Source organism: Vanessa atalanta, chromosome 2, assembly GCF_905147765.1.
Source record: "Vanessa atalanta chromosome 2, ilVanAtal1.2, whole genome shotgun sequence".
NCBI classification, from domain to species: domain Eukaryota; kingdom Metazoa; phylum Arthropoda; class Insecta; order Lepidoptera; family Nymphalidae; genus Vanessa; species Vanessa atalanta.
In genome coordinates this window covers 14,018,887-14,031,696 of record NC_061872.1, presented here as the reverse complement: position 1 = coordinate 14,031,696, position 12,810 = coordinate 14,018,887, and the positions used below count along the sequence as shown (strand labels likewise).

At 32.2% G+C, this 12,810-nt stretch overlaps 2 protein-coding genes across 2 annotated transcripts; both read left to right on the top strand.

Annotated features, from left to right (window-relative positions):
* Positions 1-7,750: 7,750 nt before the first annotated feature.
* Positions 7,751-8,621, top strand: LOC125069688 (ADP-ribosylation factor-like protein 16). The gene is made up of 3 exons (XM_047679226.1): positions 7,751-8,002; positions 8,207-8,305; positions 8,418-8,621. The coding sequence occupies exons 1-3, from the start codon at positions 7,751-7,753 to the stop codon at positions 8,619-8,621; spliced, it is 555 nt and encodes a 184-aa protein (XP_047535182.1).
* Positions 8,622-9,207: 586 nt separating this feature from the next.
* LOC125072790 (zinc finger protein 771-like) lies at positions 9,208-12,262 on the top strand. The gene is made up of 6 exons (XM_047683489.1): positions 9,208-9,434; positions 9,627-10,167; positions 10,462-10,630; positions 11,085-11,179; positions 11,500-11,678; positions 11,815-12,262. The coding sequence occupies exons 1-6, from the start codon at positions 9,324-9,326 to the stop codon at positions 11,980-11,982; spliced, it is 1,263 nt and encodes a 420-aa protein (XP_047539445.1). The 5' UTR covers positions 9,208-9,323; the 3' UTR covers positions 11,983-12,262.
* Positions 12,263-12,810: the final 548 nt, after the last annotated feature.

The window sequence follows — 12,810 nt, the reverse complement described above, 5'->3', positions numbered from 1 at the left end:
CCTTATATACGAATGCATATACATCCCGACTAATATTATAAATTCGAAAAAAACTCTTTCTTTTACCTGTTAATCCTTATACTGCTGAACTAATTCAGATGAAATTTGGTATGGATATAGTTTGAGTCCGGGGGAAGGACATAGAACTTTTATCATGGTAATCCCATCCCTTAAAGGTGTGAAAATATGTGTTTGTTAAAGGGTTGTTTATTATTAATTCCGTGCGAGTAAAGCCTATCTAGCTAGCTAGCGACTAGCTTCGGTCAGTATATTATAAATTTACATGAATTTACAGAATGGCATTTCATGAAAACATATGTTTTTAATGAGTCGAGGGTGATTTTAATGCTAATAATATTATAACGCTAAAGTAAATAATAAGTAGCTCGAGAGTGCGGCACATTTATTTGATAAAAATGGAATTGACGAAATAATTTGTTTACCGTTCCTAATTTGAAATTGTTAATTACTGAAACAACAATTATTATCATATACATGAATACTTTAAACAATATTATCAAAGAACATTTTTAATAAACGATAATAATAGGCGTTATTTATGTTGCTTTTTTTAATGAAAGTAATGGTTTAAGTATGATTTTTATTACATTAGCACTTAAAAAAAGCAGAAATTAATGTGTCGTCAGCTCCATGTGGTGTCGGTGCGTGCGGTCCGCGGGGATGGGGGGTTGCGCGCAAAGACGTTCGTTGCTCCCGCGCAGGTCATCGACTCTTTCACCGGCGCGCGCGCACGCGACCGCTTTCGCGCGATAACACAGACTTTGTTCATTTAGAACGAAACAGACATACACAATTGTTCATGTTAAAAAGGGATGACGACATAAAAATGTCTAATTAATGTAACTATTGCGTGCACTGATAGCAATGGCTTTTTATCGTTAACACGTTGACCGTTCTGCCGAATCATATGAGACGAACGAATCTCTCTTTCGTTGAAACGTTCAAGAATAACTTTTCATATTACGCAACCGACATCAAAATTGATTTCACTTTATTTTTTCTATTTTCTAATCAGAATATCTTCAAACATTTTAATCACATAGAGCGTACAAGGTCTGTACAATTAATTGAATATACATATATATGTCGTAAACTTAAATAGCTATTACGAGAAACTGTGGGCGATTGTCAAATGAATATTTTTTGGGATAAAATGCTAAATTAAATACTTACTTTGTATCTCCATAAAATTATTGAAAAGAAAATACTACGAGTAACGCTGACGCAATTCATCATTCCCCCTATAAGACTAGACTTCCTGCGACTTTCCACCCGTTTCCAAAAGCCAAGACTTGCAGTTAACGAATTACCCCGATTTTCTTCTCCCAGTGTCGACGATGACCTACAAGACGAAAAAACAATTGTGGGCGAGATATAAACGGGGATGAAATTGTTTTGACACATGTCCCTTTGCCCCGCAACTCTACACAGAGGGTCTACCGAAAGCCGAAACATAAATATGTAACAGCAATTATTTAAGATTAACATTTATTATTTCTCTCAATAAAAGATTTCTCTATTAACTGATATTCTTAGTGTGATTTAAACTTCTATAACTCCCTAATTTAATATTAGTATTTAATTTGCATAAGCGACTTAAACAAGAACTGATATTTACCTATTTATATATTAATTTGCATATAGCTAACCTTATAAATTTTATATAATATTACAAACGTATAATATTTAAGGAATATTTTTTTCTGTCAGTAACAATGAATAAAACTTTAAACGAATCGTACACGTTAAAGTTGCTTTGAAATTATTTTTATAAGGATTCTATAATTTTATAATTATCTCGATTCAGATCTCGACACAATTTAATTTACGTTTTCATTACAAGAAAACGGCAGTTATTATTAAATAAAATATCAGAAATACACAGATTAAAAAAAAATCTATTACATGTAATCTGACATTGCTCAGTGGAAAGAAAACGTGGATCATAAATTAACATTGCACATTCAAATCCGGGCGCTTGCCACTGCGTTTTCATATACTTTATTTGTGCTTACGATTTATCTATTCAGTGGTAAGAAATTATTTTGAATATCTCCAACGCTACGTTGTCATATAACCACAAAAATTCTTTGAGATGGGGCATAGACACCATTCTTCTAAAAATCGATATTTAACCATAGACATATTTATGCCGTCAATATATAATTAAAAATGGAATAAATATTGAACAAATTTAAAAAAGAAATAGGTTCTTATATTGAATCCTTATTGCTCTTCGAATTATGTTTCGTTATTTGTCTAGTTATTTGAATTTTAATAATTTCTTAAGAACGAGAAAAAATATTGAATATCTGTTATAACAAACAAAAGAGATTGCCTAATATTTATTTACGCCATATCGGCTTTTTAAATAAATTTAGATGATACTCTGGAGAAAGCCATACTTTAATCTCTAAACTCTTATTGGTAAAGAGTTGTGTGATTTTAGAGACGCGACCGTAACCGTAAGTAAGAGCTAGTAATAAAAATTGTGCAATATATTTTATTGCCATTATTGCGTCGTGAGTAAATTGGAAACTTCAACTTAATCTCGTGAAACAAGTAAGCAGTAACATCGTTACAGTGTCACTGTCGCTTTCTGTCACGCGACGCAGCGCGGGCGCAGTGAAAGGAGCGGCCATATTGGTCACAGATAACAACGTTAGCTTGGGTTAGGTTAGTTTGGTATTTGAATACTTTCGCGTTATTCAAAACTGTAGTGATTATAGCGCTTATATTAAACATATATGCTAATTTATGATAACATTTTAGAGAACTTATCAGTATAAGATTTATGACGCCTACATATATAAAACACCGCAATATAAAGACATATCTTTTGAAATAGATAATTAGCTTTCAAGATCGTAAATTATAAATATTATTATAACACCTACATAATACACAGTAATATTATTGTTTAGCCAAGAATGTTGTTTGACAGATTTACTTTCAGTAACACATGTCGTTAGTTAGAAGTAACTAAACAATTAAATTAACATTGAGAACTTAAACAGATTAGCAGAATAAAACAAGTAGACTATAGCAATCATTTTACCCTCGAACGATTCAGTAAAGGCAGCCGATCTGACGGAAAAACCTACTACACGTGATAATTATTATTACAAAGATAATATACTTATTATATATTATTGTGCATAAGCTTGTGTGCAAACGCAAGCACTCTCTAACTCTCTAGTCCTCGATCTCATAATCCGATGAGGCGGCCATACGGCACGATCGATGAAAGATCAGACTAGCATATACGACTTAAAATGCATTTTGAAGTACAACAGTTAATTTATAGATCGAAAAACATAATGATGCACCGACACAGGATTTGAATCCAGGACCCCAGTGCAAATTTAATATGCTCACGAAATATTGACATATTAAAAATAAATATCATAGCATAATAAAGGATGCGAACATATTTGACAAGAGCGTGTATCAAACCCACGAGTCATTGTCAAATAAGAATACACCTGCGTGTGTTGCTACTGACGTTTTTCAGAAAATAATTTCGACATGAATCTTATGGAGGTCAAAACTGAAGGGAATAAAAAGAAACGAGGAGTAGCCCTCGTTAATGGAAAGTTTTAGGATTAATTACTTGTATTACGTAACAGTTACTGCATGTTCTACAACTACATCATTATAATTGTAATATCACATCATTACATCATAGTTTCGTGTATAAATTAAAACTACGATCAAGTTCGAATGAGCGTTGCTTGCGAGTCGACCTCAAATGTGACGGCCGTAAGATTGAATATGATACTGGAATAATATTATGAATTATATATTGTTTATTTCAGAAATATATAATTTTAATTACTTCTAAATGCGGTTCTCAACTGAGCGTTTTTTTGTGTATTTTACTTGAAACCCTTGTCAGTGGTGAATCACTTTTAATTATTGTTTTAAATCGCTCTTATATCTCAACGCTGGTCTCATAAACCTGCATACAATCCCTTAAGTTTGGTTAATCGGATAACTAGACGAAACGGCATTTGTTTCTCAAGTAATTTCTGTATCGTTTGAGCATTCTTTTTAGTAAGGTGTTTATATAATGTGGTCTAATGAAGTCGTTGTCAGCCAAAGGCAAGGCAAACAATCGAAATGAACACCGCCTCGAAAGCAATTCATTGGGAATTGTCAGTATATAAATAACCATAACGGGTATTATATTTAGTCTTTGTTAAATCTTTAACGGAATGTATAATATATGTTAATTTTTTAGTTTAAATATGTACAATTACATTTAAGATTTTTTTATTTTATTGTAGGTAAGTATTTGTTGACTTCATAAACAAAATGTATAATCAAAAACTTCTCTATAAGCAGTGAGAAACTTTAACATAACATAACATAAGCAGCCCGTAAATGTCCCACTGCTGGGATAAAGGCCTCCTCTCCCTTTGAGGAGAAGGTTTGGAGCATATTCCACCACGCTGCTCCAATGCGGGTTGGCGGAATACACATGTGGCTGAATTTCGTTGAAATTAGACACATGCAGGTTTCCTCACGATGTTTTCCTTCACCGCCGAGCACGAGATGAATTATAAACACAAATTAAGCAAATGAAATTTCAGTGGTGCCTGCCTGGGTTTGAACCCGAAATCATCGGTTAAGATGCACGCTTTCTAACCACTGGGCCATCTCGGCTTGAGCTTGGCTTAAAATTTGTAAAAAAAACTTTAATCCTCATTCAGTTCAGTTATTGTTCGGTCATTTAAAATAAATAAATTAATAAGCAGAACACGTATAGAAAAAGTTACAAAAAGTTTTATATTTTCCCAAAAGCCTCGAATATGTAACTAGCTTTAATTATTTATCTCAACGTATGAATCTTAATTGTTGATAATCAAACAATGGTAAGGTCATTGTTGCATTGTTTTTTTAAATATTTAAAAGTATCCAAACATTAACGTTTGGATTCCGGTCGTTTTAGTGGGAGGCCAAGCGATAACCCTCGCGATATTCATCAAGCAAAACCATCTCATGTCCTTAAATTATTCTTACCTTAATTTAAATTTAAAAATAAACATAATTTTTCCAAATATATCAATGCTTACGCGTTTTTTTATTATAATATCAATTTCAACGAATTGTTGGCCAAAATACGTATGTAAGTGTTTCTGTTATTTTTATTATTTGAACATACAAATATCAATATAAATTTAATCTGTATTCTTCTAACATTTTGAATTACCATACAGCTAACCAATCTACACGCACACTTAACAATAAACAACGAAGGTCAAAATACATCAAATAAATTTTAAGTAGGCTGAACAACATTCGACCAATGACTATATTAGAATTTAAATATAATAAAAAATATGTTTTTTTTTTTATTCAATTTAGAAATAATGTAACTGACACATCTTCGATATCATAAATGATATTTTAAATATTAATTTGTAAAAATGTCTCAATAATTTATATTTCACTCAAGTAACGGAATATTTTAAATAATATATGCACGTGTTACTTTATACACAAAAAACGCCAAACTACACAAATTAAAAATTAGTCCACCAGCAATGGCGATGAGTCGATTGCGCAAACACGCCATCGTAAAGAGTTTTGCTCGGCGTATTATTTATTGATTGTTGAAAAACAATGGAGCTGGCAGTGAGTCAGTGGGTCAAGGGTGTGTCCTAGTTACGCAGTCGAAATTCGCGGGCTACAGCTGTCAGTTGCTAACCTCAATGTGTAGGGAGGGGCGTGCGTCGATGCACGTAATTTTTTTTTATTTATTATGATTGTTATCATCTTAGTTAACATCGTGTTTTTTACTTTTTACATTTATCTCATTCATTTAATAAGTATATTAGTAACTAAGAAAATAAAAAAATATCTCAAGACAAATTAAAAAAATATATTATTAATCGACCTTTTTTATTCGAATTTAATAACCAATTTTAAATAAAAATATTCCATTTTAATGATACTTAAATGTGTTCACATTGAAATCTGAGCGAACAACCTTTAAAAAATTTGTTATCTTTCTTAAAAAAAAACCTTGGCGAAATTGGTATGAACAATATTGTTTCCTGACAGGACAGAATTATTTTGGTCATAAAGAAATACTTCCTACTTATTAAATTAAACCTTTATGGGTTAATATAAGCCATTTATATTGTTATCAGTGAGTACTTAGTATTTGTGAATAATGTTACTGAAGTGTATACCTAGTATAAGTATTGTTACAAATCTTTTATACCAGCTACTCAAAATAGGTTTGCAATCGTAAAGAAATGAATTAAAAGTATTGTCAAATTTTATCATTCTTTGAATTAAAGTACAAGTATTACCTCAAGAAATGTGCTCCTACCGTCATATAGTTCACCTAGTACGGAGGGTAATATATGTTGAACTTGGGCTACTTAGCATTCTTATTTATTATTTTTAATAACTGACATTTATATTTTTTCTACTGTATTACTTACATAATTATTCTTATATGTATTTCTTGTTTACATTAGAAAGCTAACTTGTTAATTGGTTAAAATAAATAAATTACAAATGAATTAATACCATTTAATTTAATTATATTATAATGAACTTTATTATAACGACAATCGTCTAATAGCGATAGCGAATAAGCGATAGATGGCACATCACTATTCACCTAAGATGGCGTTAGGTATGCCGTGTGACGTAAACCAAGTTTAAGGCTAATTGGATTTCGGACACTTGTCAGTTGTGTTGTGAGTGAATGTTACACCGGTACACCCACATGCCGCGGCGATGCTTGCAATGCGAGGTCGGCGTGACGGCTATCATGATATTATAAGCCATGGCTAAATATTGTAAGAGCATATGAAAATTACATATGCATCATATGTATGTAATGGGAGCAGTGTCGCGACTTAGTACATGTTGTCTTGGAAATTGTAGAATTTCCTTTACAACTTTTATAATTTCGAAAAGAAATTAAAAAATCCGTCAATTCTGTAACGATCATATCTCCATTTTAAATGGAGATAAGCCAACTGCGCAGGCGCATTCATCTTGACCTGCTTGTACTGATGTTGGTACCAATAATTAAATAAATTGATCACTATCATGTGAAGCACTTCACCACACGTGTTACTTAATTTAGACCATAGACGATGACCTTGACATTATACCAAACCAACTCCAAAGGGTTATACTAAAACGGCTCCAAACTGACTAATAGCTGCCTTTATTCCTGAAAATAAATTACATTTTTATATCTACTGCCGATATTTTTAAACGATATTATATATCAAAATTCGGTTAAGAAACGCTGTCTAAGAAAACGAAGGTTCAAAATAATTTAACGTTGAGTAATTTCACTATTCATTCTTACGCATTTATTTAGAAATCTGCTCCTATCATTTCTTGACATAATATTGTAGGTATCAAAAGTAATATTCTATTTACAATTCTTTACTTCGTTAACTTAAAATAGGTTTGATAACTTCATTACACTATGGAGTAAACTTGAGTTAACTAAAAAAATTACATTAAATAAGAAAGCTTCGGGGCTATAATTATAGCTTTTATTTGTTAAATTGTATGATTATTAAAACCCATCAAATTTGAACATAAATAAATTATCTTTAGTATAATATTAAAGTTTAAAAGTTCATAATTTATATAACCCCATCTAGCGGCAAGTAGATAAAAATGTACTACAAGTCTGCTACGCTGATTTATTGACCAAACATAAACGTTAAAACATATTCGCGACATGGACGATCCAGAAAATAAAATATCAGTTTTATGCTTGGGACCAAAAGGGTCGGGAAAAACTACATTATTAAAGAAACTTCAAGACGCCGACGGTATAGACTACACATATAGTCCTGTCCCAACAATTGGGACAAATATCTATGACGTCAGTTATATCAATAAAAATGGAAAAAAACAAGTGCTTTCAATTCGTGAAGTTGGTGGAGAAATGGCATCGTTATGGAGCAATTATTTTGATGGCATCGAAAAGGTGAGTGAAAAAGTTAAAACACTCAATATAATATAAACGTTAGAGATGTTGAATATTTTCAGTTCCAACGTAAAATAAAGATTTTTAGATAAAGTTTCCATAGTGGCTAACAATAATATTATATTAATTACATAGTTCTAGTTTGTTTTTTATAATTTCAGAAGATGGGTATAAGATATTTTCCGTGTGTTCATTTTATTTCAGGTAATATTTGTTGTGGATACGTCCAACTTATGTCAAATATCCGCAGCGGCTGTTATGCTATATACATTATTGGCTGAACCGAAGTTGAAGAATGCTAAGGTTTGAAATCACGCTGTTATATTCAAAATAAAATTTCAAACAAACAGTATGATAAATAATACAGATTTTAAATTTGTTAATTGTATATATCTAACGTTTATTTTTTTTCAAGTTCATTCTGGTGTTGAGTAAAATGGACGCAGCGTACAGACAAATGCGAAACGAGGCGTTACTCATGCTTCAATTCGCTCGACTCAGCACTGAACTACAAAATGCACCAATTTTGCTTGAGGCATCGCCTTTAACGAGCGAAGGATTAGACACCCTACGGTCACACCTCGCAGAAACAAAACGCGCAACAAAAGTAGCTAATTAAAATATTTTTATTAAATTGCGTTTTATTATCCTTGACCTAAAATAATATTATCTACATGCCAATTAACGAGAGATGAATAGATACATGAATTATTGTGAATTGTTTGATAAAGATCAAAACTTTTTTCAGTTTTAAAATAATATACTTAATTAACCTACATTAATTATTTTTTTAATTTAACTTTGAAGTTTTTAAATATTATTTTTTAATAAAACGGGGTAAAGGTTTTCGTTACATCGTATAATATATATATTGTTTAAATATATTGAAAATGTAGTATCGTATATTTACGGTGTAGATATCATATATGCATATGCGACTTAGATATGAGTGAACCCTTCTCTAGTTTCGCATTTCATTAATATGTGAATTATATTATTTGCCCTCATTGACTATAGTTTTTTGTTTTATTTTTAATTAATTCAAATCAATCAATTGACTTCGAGACTACTGTAAATGTTATTAGATATTCGAAATTATATAATCACCAATAATAGTAATTCCAATGTTTTGAGTATCTCCATTCAAGCATTAACAAAACGTCAAAGATTTTGTTAAATGTCATATGACATTGGAAGTTAGTAAGTCGTAAATATGTCAAAGTATACATTTGAATTTGTATCGATTATTTAATTTTATATTTTAAACGAATACTAAAGTATAAGTTATTTATTAGACATTTGAAATAATAAATAATCGATTATGGATATTTCGAGACTATGCCGTAGTTGTATGCGAGAAGTGGCGTCGTGGGAGAAAGATAATTTTAATAATAGTACTGTAGAAATGTTTTGTTTTAGCACAAATATTAAGGTATTCCTCACTATTTACCAATATGACAAATTCCAAATTATTTAAGAGCATATACATATATTCATTAATCAGATTTTAATATTTTTTTATGATGTTGAATATTTCCGTTTGATAGTAATAAATGTGTTTTATTAAAGATAAACATTAATTATATATATCACATATTTATTAACCCTTATTGCAATTTAATAGATTACAGACAATGAAAAGCTTCCGAGGCAGTTTTGTTACGACTGTGTTATAAAAATAGAGTCATGCTATACATTTATAAAGGAAGCTCAGAATGTCAACATTACCCTCAAAAACATTGCCTCTAGAAGTGAGACAAGCATTATTATTGAACCAGAAACATTTAAAAGTATTGAACCAGAGACAAATAAACTGAGATTAACATTACCCGAATACAAATTATCCATTGGTATAACAAGTTTCAATAACACTAACAATTTTAACAATGCTGCTTGTAATTTGAGCAGTATAAAAGATATATCAAGTGATAATGTTCACACAGTCACAAAAAATTGTAAACCACTAAATGAAATTGTTAATAAAGATGACAGCAACCAGAAAATAAGTAAAGAGATTGGAGACGAAAACTCTATAGAAGTGGAAGAGACGAAAAAGATTATTTGTCCAGCGTGCAGAAAGTCTTTTGTGTCTCAAAAATGGTTTACCAAGCATATGGAGAAGGAACACTCGGGGCACAAATATATATGTGATCGTTGTCCCAAATGTAAGTATGTAAAATTGTATTACAATTCTATTTCAAAACTACCTTATCATTTCTTATTGAGGCCAGTCTAGCCTATTATTTATTATATAGCTAAACAATACCACTTATTATTATTATGCTCCTTTTAATAAGGTAAGTGCTTGAGCAATGTAAGCTATGTTTAATATGTCTTATAGCACCAGCATCTATGGTACTGATTATGCATCTTAATTTTTTCAGATATTAAAATGAATCTACACTAATATCAAATTGTTTTAGGCAATGTGTACATATGGTTTTTTTTTACTATTTCAGCATTTACCAAGCCGTATCAACTAGCATATCATGCAACATCACACTCAGAAGAGAGAAAGTTTGTTTGTAATACATGTGGAAAGAGGTTTAAACATCATAAACAGTTGAAAATACACAATAGAGGACATTCAGACGTTAGACCCTTTGCTTGTGATAAATGTTCCATGAGGTATGTGAGAATAAAGTCAGTCACAATCTTCTCTTATTGAATTGGTAGTTGCTGCTGTCCCACTGTTAGTCTAAAGCTTCCTCACATTTGAGAAGTTTTGGTGCTCATTCCAATACACTCCTCCTACATTGTAAAGACATGCTGGTTTCCTTATTCATCAAACAAAAGATAAACTATAAACTCAAATTAAGCATATCAGAATTTAGTGCACTATCTTTAATATGTTGTTGCTAGTAGGTCATATAGGCTCTCTTTTCTTGGGCTTCGTGGTTTTGTACTTTGACTATTAATAAGCAAGTAATGTTAATAATATTTGACTTACATAATGTAGTACAGAATGGAAATAATTTTTTTTATTAATTTGAAGAGAATTGTATACTTGGCGATTATAAAGTACAAACAAATACTTTTGCTTGTGGTTTGTTACACTGACATGTTATTTATCAATCCTCAGGTTCAAAAATAAAAGCGTACTGAAATGTCACATGAAAGTTCACGAGGAGGTCAAGCAATACCTATGTTCGTATTGTGGTTGGGGATTTTCGCAAGGTAAGCTAGATACCGTTATATATTAATCATCTAAATTTTATTATATACTATTTGGTATATTGGGTTAATTTCCTATTATGGAGTTTATTATTATTTATACTATGTCCTGTACTTTAAAAAAAACTGTGTATTACATATTGTTGTATTGATATATCGACATTGAGGATGAGTTCGACGGAGTAAACACATAATACAGTAATAAATTCCTATAGTGAATTGTTGGCCGGTCATTCACGATGTAAGTAGTTATTTATAATTCAGTTCTCCTACGTATGTATCTTCCGATTATAAATGAATAATAATAACGTCGTGATTTCCAGCTCACAACTTGGAGGTGCACCTCCGCACGCACACGGGCGCCAAGCCGCACGCGTGCTCGCAGTGCAGCTTCCGCTCGGCCGCCGCGTCGTCGCTGCGGCGCCACCTGCGCCGCCACAGCGGGGCGCGCCCGCACGTGTGCGCGCACTGCCGGAAGGCCTTCCACGACGCCAGCGGGCTGGTACGTGCGGCCCTGGCCCGGAGGCAGGGGTGGATCGTCACATATTAGTTTAATGAAACATACTCAGTATCGCTTTTCTGAATTGTCCGATTATTTGATGTGTCACAATGGTCACCCAACACGTGGTCGTCCGCAGACGCGCCACACGCGCACGCACACGGGCGAGCTGCCGTACAAGTGCCCGGGCTGCGCGCGCACGTTCGCCGACAGCTGGAAGCGCAAGACGCACCTCATGCGCGCGCACCGCGTGGCGCTGCACGACATCCCGCGCATGCGCACCGACGGCACGTGCGCGGGCAGCTAGGCCGCCTCGCGATTGTGTACCAAGTCTTCAAACACCAACGAACCAAAACAAAGAATCATAACGAATATTTCTGCGATTTGAATATTTCAACGGAGCAAAAGTTTAATCTAAAATTTCATGACTTCAAACGTGTTTTTGCAAATATTTCATTTACAATGGCGTCGTAACTTATTTGGTGTAGGAATTGCTTCCTATAATTTATAATTAAAAGCTATTTCGCTATAAATAACTTCAACACATAGTACAAACTAATTCAATTGTTATTTAAATAAATAAATTCTTCATTGTAAGACTTGTTTGGAATATATTATTGATTGTCCCTAACATATTTCAATTGAAAAAAGTTATGTATAGGTTTATAAAATTTAAAAATTAGTTGTACAACAGGTATAGTCAAAATTATCTGGAATAAATGTAAAAATACAAGTTGTGTAAATAAAACGACATACTAAATAAATAATAATTATAATTTTAAAATTGTACACACGGTAACAGGATATATCGATGGAAAACATAATAGTCAACGTTACACAGGAAAGCACCAACAATCTACAACATCTATATATATATTTATTTTTTCCCAAAAACGAAATAACGAAGACAGTCTCATTGTACTAAATGTATATTTATTGGAAGATTAAAGTACAGATTCCTAAGAAATATGAAAACTTTAAACACCGTACGCTAGGATTCTCTTTAATAAATGTTATGCTACTACTCCATATGCGGTAACATTAAAACAAAGGTCTAACTGCGACATAATTTATCGCATCCGAACTTACGCCTTTAACCTGCGACAGCATACATTTTTCATTAACGTTTCGTAGT

Excerpts from the sequence above, each read along its gene's own strand:
- LOC125069688 (XM_047679226.1), top strand. The coding sequence starts at position 7,751 with ATGGACGATCCAGAAAATAAAATATCAGTTTTATGCTTGGGACCAAAA. Across the intron at positions 8,003-8,206 it reads ATTTTGATGGCATCGAAAAG|GTAATATTTGTTGTGGATAC; the intron begins GTGAGTGAAAAA and ends ATTTTATTTCAG. Across the intron at positions 8,306-8,417 it reads CGAAGTTGAAGAATGCTAAG|TTCATTCTGGTGTTGAGTAA; the intron begins GTTTGAAATCAC and ends TTTTTTTTCAAG.
- LOC125072790 (XM_047683489.1), top strand. The coding sequence starts at position 9,324 with ATGGATATTTCGAGACTATGCCGTAGTTGTATGCGAGAAGTGGCGTCG. Across the intron at positions 9,435-9,626 it reads GTTTTAGCACAAATATTAAG|ATTACAGACAATGAAAAGCT; the intron begins GTATTCCTCACT and ends GCAATTTAATAG. Across the intron at positions 10,631-11,084 it reads TGTGATAAATGTTCCATGAG|GTTCAAAAATAAAAGCGTAC; the intron begins GTATGTGAGAAT and ends ATCAATCCTCAG.